Source organism: Uloborus diversus, chromosome 6, assembly GCF_026930045.1.
Source record: "Uloborus diversus isolate 005 chromosome 6, Udiv.v.3.1, whole genome shotgun sequence".
NCBI lineage: Eukaryota > Metazoa > Arthropoda > Arachnida > Araneae > Uloboridae > Uloborus > Uloborus diversus.
In genome coordinates this window covers 44,576,998-44,590,412 of record NC_072736.1, presented here as the reverse complement: position 1 = coordinate 44,590,412, position 13,415 = coordinate 44,576,998, and the positions used below count along the sequence as shown (strand labels likewise).

At 32.7% G+C, this 13,415-nt stretch overlaps 1 protein-coding gene across 1 annotated transcript in view; it reads left to right on the top strand.

Annotated features, from left to right (window-relative positions):
- Window positions 1-10,738, top strand: part of LOC129224369 (GATOR complex protein Iml1-like) — a 56,483-nt gene extending 45,745 nt beyond the window's left edge. Inside the window, exons 25-30 of the mRNA XM_054858811.1 lie at window positions 170-330; window positions 2,250-2,418; window positions 3,348-3,520; window positions 7,546-7,656; window positions 9,129-9,361; window positions 10,611-10,738. Of these exons, the coding sequence (XP_054714786.1) occupies window positions 170-330; window positions 2,250-2,418; window positions 3,348-3,520; window positions 7,546-7,656; window positions 9,129-9,335 (821 nt within the window). The 3' untranslated portion in view covers window positions 9,336-9,361; window positions 10,611-10,738. The remainder of the gene's footprint in view (window positions 1-169; window positions 331-2,249; window positions 2,419-3,347; window positions 3,521-7,545; window positions 7,657-9,128; window positions 9,362-10,610) is intronic.
- The last annotated feature ends 2,677 nt before the right edge of the window (window positions 10,739-13,415 follow it).

The following is a 13,415-nucleotide window of genomic DNA, read 5'->3' as shown; positions in this document are numbered from 1 at the left end:
GCTTTAATAACTAAAGTTGAGGCTGAACTGTCTCCAGGGCCCCGTTCAATTGGTAAACCATACCTGTGGTAGGCACGGGGCACCCTGGAGTGTAACGTAATGTATTATAAGTAATTTCTGTGTATTTTTTAAATCAGTTGTAATAAAATAATGTGATATATATTTTTAGAGCTAAAATTTAAGTGCTGTAACATACAGATTGAGCAAGGTGTCAGAAGTGGTAGGCAAGAATGGGGCCAGCTGAGATATCAGAATATTTATACACCATATGAAGCTTTTGAATTAGTTGTTGAATGGATGGTTGCTACAGGAAACAAAGCAGCTGAATTGGTAAATCCTTTTCTAAAAATATGTTAAAAAACAAATACATGTTTTGTATATTTGTAAACAATGCAAAATACCTTGATATGTGAACATAGCCAAGTGGAGTCTGTTATTAAATTCTGAATATGTCTCTGTGTGTGTGTGTGTGCGTGGTCTTGGGAAGGGGGGTACAGATTTAACACTGGGGACAGCAGATTTGGAAATTTCCAGTCAAAACTTTTCACTTTTAGTCTTTTTAAGTTGAAATCTTTTCCAAGCTACTAAGAAAATTAGATCAGGATTTGAAACTTTGTAGCACATATTTTGAGGTTTTGTTGTTAGGACGTGATTTAGACTCAGTAGCTGTCATATTTTTCATGTAGAGGATTATTAAAAGTGCTACTTTATTTCATTTGTAATGTTGCCATTTAATCTATTATACATTAGCAAATAAAATTCTACTAATAGTTTGTAATGTACGTTTTGAAGTTTTTCTGGCGCCACATAATTTTTACTTTTTTTTCATCTTGCTTTGAATTGTTTCTTTTTAGTTATTCTCGTTTGATGCAGTTGATGCTTTTAAGGACCATTATCCTTATTGTAATAAAGATTTTTTGAAAGGCAGTTGACCTTTTTTAATTTTTATGTACCCACACACACACCTTGCTGCTTGCTGACCTGCAAAATATAATCTTTAAGCAACGCTATCTGATTTTATACCAAAATGAGAGAACATTCAGTAAGAAAAACCAAACTTTAAAAAAAAAGCATTTTAGATATGTACTTCAACTAGCAATTACCGTAAAATCCCGAAAGTAACCCCCCCTATTTTCAAAACAAAACTTGTTAATTTCAGAAGGGGGGGTTATAATCGAGATTTTTTTGAAAAATGAGCCAAAATAATTGTTTTTAGTAGAATTAATTTTAGAGTCAGAAAAGAAATAAGTAAATAAGAGTTAATATTAATGAAGAGTGAGAAATTAATTAATAAAAACCTGTCCTAATTTTCAAGTAGTAAAAAATTGCATGTGGGCGCCATCTTTTTCAAAAGAAAGGATTTTGTACCTTAGTTGGCGAAATCCCTATAATTTATCGCTTGAAAATTCATCATGTACTGAATGTAATAAGGTTACAGTAAAAGAAGCAAAATCTTAACGTTCTTGTTTCAGAATAAAAGCAAAAATCGCAATCACGGCCGCCAATTCGTTACGAAGATCGTAATTTCGAAAACTGAGCTTTGCAAAGTTCGCGAACGCAAACAGAGACAAATCTCTTATTTGATTTTGTGAAATATACATTTCTGATGATCATTAACTCGTTCAATTATTTTATTCTGCCTTTAAAAAAGGTTATTTTTAAGTTTCGCGCTACTTTTTAAGCAACGCATTTCCAAAATGGCGCCACGTTTTCAAAATGGCGTCGTGTTGAAGATTGTTCATTTTCACAAGTCAGAACAAAAACGCTCCTTCTAAAATAAATAAAAAGCAGTACAGTCAACTAAATTTCTGCTGTAATACTGTCAACAAAAAAAAAAAAAAAAAACAGGCGCCCTTGCATCAAAAGGAGTCTAAACATTTTGGAAGGAATAAACCGTGGAGACCATTTTTTTCTTTTTTGTTCAAATCATTCTGTTTTCTTTCTTTCTTTTTTTTTAGAAAAGAAAACCTGCACATGGGGGCGAAGGGGGGGGGGGAGAACTAAACCTCTGTAATTGCTTTTCAAGTAAAGCAGAAAATGTTATCCTTTTTTTTAGAGGGAGTGGAAAATGAAGATGATCAGATTTTTTTCAGGTGAAAAAGGGGGGGGGGTGTATATTCAGGATTTAAAAATAATTTCACTTTCCACAAAAAAGGGGGGGGGGGCTATAATCGATAGGGGGGTTACTTTCGGGATTTTACGGTATATGTTTTCTTTCGTTTGGTTAATTTTTAAGAAATCTTTTTCAGGTTCAAAGCTGGGCTAGAAAGTCAAATCAGTATGGTTTTCAGTTAGTACCAATTCCTAGCGATCCATTTGCCTTACCATTTTCTGATGATTCTGATCCACTGAGGGGTCCAATATTTATACCTTTAGACCTGTCATGCCTTATGGACACTTCTGTTCAAACATTAGATGGTGAGTTGTGCATTTTTAATGCTTTTGTGAATACAGTCGAACCTCCATATATCGAACTTCCACATATCGAAATTTTCTATATATATATATCTATCTATGGAAATCCCATCAAATTTCTATGTTCATTACATAGAAAAGTTGTTTCTATATATCAAAAAAATCTCTATATATCGAAAAAAAATTTGAGACATTTGCAGATTTTTTTTTCCACTTTAGACTGTTTATCTCATGAAAAATGAAGGTTAGGGGAGAAAACTATATCCACTAAAGATTGCTACGAAACTCATAACGAATCTGGGTTGAGGGGTGTGTAGATAGGTTGTTGTTTCGGTCTGGTGTTCTTAAGTTCCCCCTCAAGTTTATTTTAAATTTTAGTTGTAACAAGTGACACTGTAAAATCAGTTTCAAGTTATCCCCTTTGTCTCTTAATTATCATTCGTAGTCTTTTTTAGCTTCAGTAAAAATCATTCAAGTTAAGTAGATCCATTTTTTACTTTTCTCTCGATTACATTGTCGAAATGAAAGAAAGCGTAAAAGTGTAATTTCTGTTAACTTTTTAATTATTAACCTTCATTTAATCTGATGCTCATACACGAAAATTAGCTTTAATTTTAATATTTAAGGATATTTTTATGATAAAAAATGATCTTTTCTGTATATCAAATTTTTTTTCCGGCAATTTGCTACTTCGAAATATGAAAGTTCGACTGCAAGTATAAATTAAACTTGTTATATGGTACCTAATACTATTTTAACACTAGTGTTAAGTCTTAATTTATACGGTTTTGATTTCCATGGAACGTAACCCCCGCATAAAACGATCTTTTTTCTTTGTTAAGAACATCTTCATCTAAACTTAAAAACCTGATTTCTTTTGAATGTCTTTATTGTATGTTCAATTAAAATTTGTTTTGCTTTTATGATTCTAGAGGAAGGGTTGTTGAAGTTGCAAGAGAAAATACTGTGTAAATTTGGATTTATTCCCTATAGAAATCCAGTTATCTCATCTCCTCCACAATATGTGCATGTTAGTGGAAGCATGTTTATTATGTTGCCTGTGCGAGTAAGAGAGCCTAAAAAAATGAATGGAAAACATTTAGCAGTAAGCAAGTAGTATATTTTTATATTCTTGCGATTACTTGTTGTATGAATGAACATTGTAAGTATGATGAAAGTAAAATGTGTAACTTATAGGAAAGTATTGCTGAAAGTAGGGTACTATTTCTCTATTATTTTTCTTTTTTAGTTTTCTAATTTTGATTTTTCAGAACTAATTAGTAGCCGACTTATTTCTGTGACTGATGTTTTTTTCCCCTTAATTTTAATGCTTTTTTTTAAAAAAAACAATATTTTAAAGTTTTATACAAATTCTGTAAGCTATTTTTTTTTTATGTATACTAATAATATAAAGCTGAAGAGTTTCTTTGAAGGCGCTAATCTCAGGAACTACTGATTCAAATTGAAAAATTCTTTTTGTGTTGAATAATTCGTTTATAGAGGAAGGCTATAGACTGTATAACATCACGCTATATGACTAATAGGAGTGGAGCAGCAATAAATTGAAATTAAATCAATAATAATCATAATGCATTTTTTATTGCATCAACAGCTCAAACTGTTGTCTGAATAGCGTAGTTGATTAAACGCTGAGCCAGCAATGATAGGATCTCGAGTTGGAGTGCGGGCAGTAAAATTTTAAGCAATTATTACCATTAATAATTGTATTGTAGACAATAAGACAATTTTATAAGTGTACATATGCACTGTAGATATTTAGGACTCATCAAGTGTAAGTGATTTTATTGATCATTTTGTTGTATTTTTAAGTGATTTCATGCCATGTTAACGTGTTCCTTTTTTTTTCTTTCCTTGAATGATCTTAAAAATATGAATAGTTTAGAGCTTTTGGCGATAAAAATTCGTGTGCATTTTGATTTATTTCATTAATATAGTAAACGAAGTAATAACAAGTATTGATTTTCATTTATTAATTTGAACATCTTACCGCCATACTGTTGTTTCAAGTACTTTAAAGTTCATTCTTAATGTGATTTCAATTCTGGCATAAGAACAATTAATGTTTTTGCAATAGTTTTTGAATAAATTGCAAAACTTATACAATTTTAAGGAAATTTACTAAATAATAATAATAAATATATATTGATGTAAAGAGAGAGAGAGGACGCTGATAGAGTGTTGTGAAAAAAAATTGTGCCCCCGACCTAAAAATATTTTTTGGTTGCGCCCCTGCAAGCACCCTCACCTGATGCTTTGGTTTACGTAGCAACATCTATCGTGTACACCAGACAAAAACTTACCAGTATTTTTGCTATATAAAAAATGATAAACATGTTTTCTCCTCTTATTCGTGTCTTGTCTTTCTTGCACTTTGTGTCGTCACTATCGGTATCGCGTCAGGAAAGCATTTCAGACCCTGCATTGAGTGATTCCCCATTGTCTAGGTGTTCTCTATATCTGCCCTGAAAGTCTGTCTGTAAACGCTTTTCAGATACATCCTGTATATATCATATATGAATCAAAGCATGATGTACAAAATAGTTTAATACATTGTTGTCTAATTAATGCGGGTGAAACCACGGGGCACGGCTAAAAATAAATAAAGGAATGTATAAATTGTTTCTCAATATTATTACTGACCCAGGCAATGCTAAGTATGTTTGCTAGTTGTTAATAAAATTATATTTTGTTAACTAGACAAGAAAATTCAAATATTTAAGTAGATGCACATTATCGGTAGACACTTTTGGTTTATTATTAATGACTAGTGGCATCCGCACGGCTTTGCCCATAGTTGAAAAGTAAAAGGTCATTCGGTTTGCCTTTATATTTACAAATAATGGATGACGAATTTCTCGCCAATTGGCTATGTTTATTTGCTCTCCCATTCCATGTCATGATAATTTTGTAATTTGCTCGTCCATCTTATGATAATTTTGCTCCAGAAAATGTTCTTAAAACTGAAATAAAAGAACAAAACCGAATTTTCGAAAAATCGCTTTGAGGTGCACACTCCCATGCTACAAACTAATTTTGTACCCAAATTTCATATGAAAATCGGCCGAACGGTCTAGACACTATGCGCATCACAGAGATCCAGACGTCCTACAGACATCCAGACTGAGAGACTTTGAGCTTTATTATTAGTAAAGATATAAGCCACTTAACCCTGGACTTTGATTCTTTATGAACATTATAAGGGAATCTTGACACCCCAATGTAGAATATTAAGAGGCATGTAATGTGAAAATTGTAGAAAAACAAAATTTTAAACATGTGAAAAAATTAAAATATATTAAGCATTAATTACATGTTTGTTGAGTGTAAAAGTAGTAATTTTTAAAGCAAATTGTAAATGTGTGTTGTAGTTATGTGCACACTCAGACAAAAAGGCCTTGAGACGATTGAAAAGTTCTCCCAGGGTAACTTTGTGACTGTCTATACGGACGGCTCATCTGACACATCCCTCAACAAAGGAGGTGCTGGCATTCTCTTCCTCCTTCCAAATGGAGATAAATATACACATAAAATCAACACAGGCATAATTGCTTCTAACTTCACCAGCAAACTTCTGCGATTAAGGAGGCACTCACCTTTTACATGACCAATCAAGAGATCTCAGTCCCAACTGATGGATTGGCAATCTTCTCTGACTCAAAAGCGGCCTTAGAAGCAATCAAAAACGGAGCAACCAACATCACCTCTGCCATAAATGCCCTACTCGAAGACTTGCACGGCAATGGAAAATCCTGCATGCTGCAATGGATACCGACACACGTGAATATTGAAGGGAATGAGTGTGCGGATTCCCTAGCAAAAGAAGGCAGAAACATTGGCAAACCTTGCACCACCATCACGCTAGCAGACTCAAATGCTGTCGCAAAACATAGACTTCTGCCACATAACTTTAAGAAGCCCCTCATCACCGACTTTGATTGCCCCAGAATCCTAACATCTACAATTGCAAGATTAAGAACAAACCACTATAAAGGGATGAAAATTCTTCCCGACAAAACGAGAACTTATATCCCCTGCAAGAACTGCACCGATGCCCAACTGACTCCGGATCACATTCTTGAGTGCCCGGCCCTTATCCCACATGTTCTGCAGCTGGGTATGGTGCCACTGGCTTCAGAACTTCGAGAGGTCCTCTACAGCACAGATGCGTTGCAGCTAGCGGGCGCGGTCTTGAAGACACATGGAGCCATTTAATTGTCCATGGACACGACAAAAAAAAAAAAAAAGTTATGTGCACAAACAGTGAATACACTAATTAAAAGATGAGGCAGACATGCAGGTAACATCTCACAACCACCTACTTCACTTTTTTAACAATGAAAAAATTACATTTACTTTCTGTTTACAAATTCATTCAGCATTGCTTCTTGCTCTAGTCATACTTAAGATTTTTTTTTTTTTAAGTTTCTCGGCCGTTATAAATATTGACAATGAGGTCGATTAATCGGTGCATCCCTAGTTGAAACGGACATAATTGGCGACTATGTACCAAGCAACTATATTTTAAGTAATAAATATCTTTAGTATATTATCTATATTAAGTAAGTTATCTGTATCTTAAGTAAGCGTAATATTTAGCCGAAGATGTGCTTGCAAAATAAGCCAAAATATGATACAATATTGTGTGACATACCTCTAGCAAAAAGGTACCAATAAACGCTTCAACACTCTTTAATGTGGATTGTTTATTCAGTAAAATAGTAAAAGACTTGTAGCATGAATGTGTATTGAAAAAAAAAGTAATCTGATAATAGACATGTATTCTGCGTGGGAAGGTAAAGCGCAGTCTCTGCAGGAATGAGTTTTGGAGATATTTGAAGAAACACATTTTGAACCCTGTATTAACAATAGAGAAAGTGGGAATTAAACTTTTTTTTCGTGCTTTATTTATAGTGGAAACGAAACAAGCAATTTTTTACAGTAAAGCTAAAGTACAATAGATTTCGAAAAAAAAAAAAGAAAAATTTGCAGTAACTGTGCTTTACCTTCCCATGGCAGTATCATGGATACTTACTTTTTATCAACTGTTTTTCTTTATAGGGATACCTTTCAAGTATAATCTGTCTCAATATCAAACATTTTGTATTTTAGGCTATTGATTTGCATCAAATAAGTAGTCCACATGATGAGTATATCACGAGGCATTTTAGTGGAGTGAAAAACAAACGTCTTTCTGCTCTCAATGCTGAAACAGATACCAAAGTAAGCCTGGTTATAGAAAATGCGTTTGTCTTCATCTTTTCAACAAACAATAATGTGACAAATACATTTATTGCTTTAAATTACTAAATAATATTCATAGCTTAAAACTATTAAGGGTGAAAGTACAAATGTATTTTCATGCACATTTTTGAAATTTAAATTCAGTTTTTTAAAAAATTGAGTAGATTTAAATTTAAAAACTAAATGTCTAGTAGAAAGTATTTTTAAAACAATAAAACTAACTATTGATTTTATTTGAAACTTCAATTTGTATGTACAGTATGTAGTTAAATATCTCCACAGCTTGGAACCAGAGATTGTGTGGTTTTTAGCATTTGGCGGATTTTGGGGGCATACAGTAGCAATCATCATGTTTTAATTTTAAAACAGAAAAGTAGCTTAAACAAAGAGCATTCGAGCAATTTTTCACTTCTATATTATGTTAATACATTCTGAAAATTACTAAATATTAAAAAATATGTACCATGAAACACTATAATAAGAACTGAGAAACTATTTCTAAAATTTTCAATGAATTCAATCAATTGTAATCTGTTTTAAAACTTTAGTTCACACTAGGGTTTTTTTTTTTTTTTTTCATTGGAAATGTTTAATGTTCATTAAGTTTTGTTCAGTAATGCAACTTTTATTTCTTTAGAAATATTAGTGTTAACCTCCTAATACAAAAAGAAATAAATGAAATAAATTATTTTTTTTTTGTGTGGCAAATATTAAACCTGCTAATTATAAATTTGCGGATTTTTTCCACTCTGCTGTATAATGCTTAATTAAATCTAATACAAAAAATAAACATAATGCTCTTGATTAAAATATTTTGTATGAATAGAATGTTTAACTGTATTGCATGATTTTTCTGAAAAATTAGTGGTGAAATTAAGCTTATGCATAACAGCCTTTTCTACAGTTTTTAAGTCAATTGTCGTGACTTTGATGTCTGTGTGTAACTTTCACCTTGAAGATTGAATGTGCTGTATCTAGACAAAGAAGACAAAGAGCTGCATATTAACTTTTGCAATAAATTAATGTTGATTCTTCTCCTTTGTCTAAAATTTGGAAACTTCCAATATTTTTTCTTTGCTGAACCCAAGGTTCGAAGTAACAAAAAACAAATATCATTTATTTATTGCTAATACCAATAGTGATTCTCAGTCTTTCTTTTTTGTCTAGATACATCAAATACAATCTTTTTTACTTTGCTATGGTAAAGTTACCACAGTTGATAGTATTTTGCCCTTTTAGTGATGATCTAATTATTTACTAGCAGGGGTACCCACAAAGGGGAAGAGAGGACCATGGCACAGACTGAGCCATGGAAATTTCAGGGTGTACACCATCGCTCTTTGGGGGAGGGGGGGTATTTCTTATCTATTTTTGAAATTTTTTGTTCTTCGAGTTATTAAAAATCATAGAAATTTTTTATTTTCATAATATTAAACAATTTTTCATTACAGATTGGATTTCTCTGGTCTTGGAATTATATGATAACAAAAAGATGGAAAAATGCTGGAACTGTTGATGAAAACTTCATGCGAAAAGTTATGAGAGATTTTCGAGCATTCTGCTCAAATCAAAATAGTCGATTAGAAGAATTTTGGAAATTTTCAGAGATGTCTGAATTTGGACAAGATCATAATATGCTTATGGACTTAGAATCTTGATTTTAAATTGATTTGCCATTAAAGAGGTAAGCCAAAAATTTATAACTGGATATTTCCATGGGTATCGAAAAAATTTGATTTACTTATTTATTTTCAGTACCTAATAAAGCTTTAATACATTTCTAACTTTGAGAATTTCCAGATCTTCAATTTTTCTTAATTAGTGCAAATACTTGAGAGTTTCACCCTTACCCATCTTTCTTCAGGCTTTATATTGAGTTTCAACTAAAAAACACAGAAATAGGGTGAATTTGCTTCTCCTAGAAATTGATGCCGTCCAGGTAAAGGATTCTGTTTTGTCCCTGATCTGGCGTTGAGAGAGTATCATCCTCTTTTATTCAAAATACTGTCTTAAACCTGGAAGCATTAGTTTTTAATGAGGACTACCTGGAAACAGAGTGGTAGGTGTTGAACTTTCAAACTTTGATGTTGCAAGTTGTTGCCTATAATACTCACCCAGCCAGAAAGAACTTCACGGTGATCCATCAAAGCATATATAATATTGTATTGTTAGTGGGCTACTCTGTTTCGTCCTCAAAATATACCAAATGAGTGCATTAAATTGAAATAAGCTGTACAAAAGGGAAAAAGTGCAGAAATTTTTGGTGCTGATATTTTTTCAAAAAAAAAAAAAGGTTATTTGAATGTTTTTCAGAGATTTTTTGGAGCTCTGCAGAAGAATTATGAAAAGAATTTGTTTCAAATTTCAGCACCAAAGGATTGCTACGGTTTCCTTTTTTGGCTTTCCTGTTGGCTAAAAAAAAAAAAAAGTTATTAGTGTGAAAAGAAACCTAGAAACATTTTCACTTGAAATAAAAAGTTGAAGTGCATAAATTTTGTAACAAGTTGAACAAATGTGCTTGCTTTGTGAACCTGAGCTCTTTATTGTTTTACTCAACATATAAGCTGCTTATTTTAAAGGTATGCCAAGTCATTTTATTTTCTTTCAATTTTTTTTTTTTTTTTTTTTTTATTTAATGAAAATAATGGTATGAACAGTTTAGAGCCAAAAGAAGAAAAAAAACAGAATCATGATATTTAAGGGATGGAAAATTTAGCTCTTCATTATTAAAACTGATTTTTAAAATGTCGTACCTATAAGGTCGCGCAACTGTAATGAAGAGAAATTGACTTGCCCCACTTTCAAAATAAATATCTCATATGTGAATTTTTTATTTGTTGAAAATATTTACTTTTATCAATGTTTCATTTATTAATTCATTGTTTTTCCTCACCTTTGTAATTTGTCAGTAATTAAATTATTTTACCTTGCAGATACATTTTAACTCGTGAGGAGAAGAATATGTATTGATTTTATTGTGATATTGCCTGTGATCATTATTTTCATACTGTATTAAAAATGTACATATTTTTACAAAAATAAAATTTATTTTACCTCATGGAGAAATGATAATTTTTGTTCATTTATAAACGCAGAAATATTTTAACTATATTTATCACTGAACTTTTTGTTATGTTTGTTTGCATTACTAGAGATGCATATTATTTCAATTACTCTGAAATTAATAACATCAATAGCATTGCAATTATTGCAGGAAATTGTTTTAAATTAAATTTATGCTTTATTTTTTATGCATTTATATTTTTTCCATTCTGGTTTTAAAAGATGTAGTTTTGGTATTTGTGGTAATGTTTTTACGACCAAATATTTGAAATAACAGAGATGTTTAGAAGACAATAAGGTAAATATCAGAAAAAGTGCCAAATTGACATTGGAAAATTTGTTTTTAAACATTTCTAAAAAATACAATTAATATGGTATTTTAAACTGCAACTTAGTTTTTTTTTTTTTTTTTTTAAGCAAGAGCAAGGTAAAAGAGAACATTTTATCCCCATTTTTGGGGGACTGTACTATAGATTGCTGCAGACGTGATAAATGCATAGACGTCGCCGTCTCCATATTGTTGGGGGGGGGGGGGGACAATAGAAATGTAATACAGGGCCGTAGCCAATGAGAGGACGGAGCGAGAGCCCCCCCCCCTTCCTGTTTTTAAATAAGTAAACAACATTTTAATTAGTGATGTAAGAAGAGGAGAAAAGCTTTCAATCAAAATTTAAAGAAGTAAATAAGTAAACAACTGAAAAACTCAATCCAGAACTAGTGCAAAATATGACTGATGAAACCGCGCTATCTGCCCATTAAAAAACAAATTAATAATAATGCATTTATAAAATCACTTAAATATTCTCATACTTATTAATTTAGCTCACATATTGATGACTGTTACTGTCAGCAATAGAAAACTTGAAACCAAAAGAGATGGGTCCCCATGGAGGGTTAGGGGGCATAGCCCAGATTGCGTCATTGAAATTTTTATTGGGGTTCAATTTCAGAATTGTTTAGTGATCTCATTTTGAGGGACAGCTCTTGTCCTAAAGACTGAGGTCTCCCTACCTGGGTTCTTTGTAGCTTCATACCTGGGTCTTTGATGATATTCAAGGAAAGTAGGGTACTAGAAGCTCAGAGGAAATTTTTAGAAATTGAAGTTTTAAAGACACGCTTATATGCCATATCTTTTGACTTAAGAAAAGGGACAGTTCCCGATCGATTTAAAAAAAATAGTTTAAAAATTTTTTTCTTTCTCCACTCTCTAATTTTTCGGAATTGCAGTTATAAAACGCAATTGTGGAAAAATTTAGAAGATGTTACGGGAAAGGAGGTCCTGGAGCTGTCTGCCCTAAAATTTTTCGTAAGAGTAAAATTATTGGTAACTTTAGATACTCTTGCAATTTTTCGTAATAGACAGGGCCAACGAGAAAGCATGTCAGCCCAGTCGGAAACCAGGGACTCGGATTCGGAATAGTAAAACTTTACTATGTTTTATTGAGGAAGAGGAACCGGTGATGGAACTGACTAGGAATACGTCTTGGCTCTCTGTGGCCCTTGTAATTGAATGTTGGTTTTCAATGTTGTTAGGTGTTTGGGGGCTCTCTCCTGAAAAAATTCCGGGGAAGAGCCCCCGATCTCGATTCCTTCTCCTAACATCAATAAAGGCCCACTAACATTACATTTTTGAAGCTTCAGTATTAAAAATTTGAGGGATAACTCCTGACTCGATCCCTTCCCTTAACGCTACCAAAGATGACCAACCATCGCATTTCAAGGCTCCAATTTCCGATGGAAAGCTCCAAATCCCATTCCTTCCCGATCTGGGAAGATTGGACGCTGCGAACATTGGTACTGAGCATTTTAGGCGTCGATCACATTGGGCCCAATGTTCTCGGCACTTTCTATGCTTAGCGCCCAATGTTCCCGGCGCCCAATCTTTCCATTTCGATTCCTTTTCCCTCTACGTCATAAAAGATGGCTTTTACAACTGCGTTTTCAAGACTTCAATTTCGAAAAGTTTCCGGAGAGGAGCCTTCATGTCCTTTTTCATCATCTTTCAAATATCGTCTAAAACAGCGTTTTTGGAACCCCTACATTGAAAAGTTTCTTGGGAAAAGTTCTGAATCCCATATCTTCTACTACGTCATCAAAGATATGGCCTATAATTGCGTTTTTAGGACTTTAATTTCAAAATTATTTCGGGGGAAAGCTCCCAAACCCCCTGGTTTTTAGCATCATTAAAGATATCTAAAATTACGTTTTTGAAGCTCTAATATCATAAAACGACTGGGGAGAATTCCTGAGTGAATCTCATCCATTCCCTTCAAACAAAGATAGCAAACAATTGTGTTTTCGAAGATATACCCTTAAATTTCAAACAATTTCCGGAAAGTGACCTCCAATTCCCCCCTTCCTCTTATTAACCACCAAATAGTCTAAAAATGCGTTCCTAACAAAACTTTTCGGGGTAGAGTCTGCAAACATTCCTACTTATACGCGAACTCAATCAACAAACAAATCCATAACTATAGTGCCTAGAAAGAAGCTCTTTCTAGGCACTATACCATAACTATCTTAAAATTTTATTTAAATGCAATTTTAGTATTTTATTGTGTTCATTACGAAAACTGGTAAAAAGAGATGCCATCTTGATACTTCAACCTTTTTTTTATAAGGAAAAAAGTACAATTGAGGGCCTGTGTGAATAGCTACTGAATATACATCAGGAG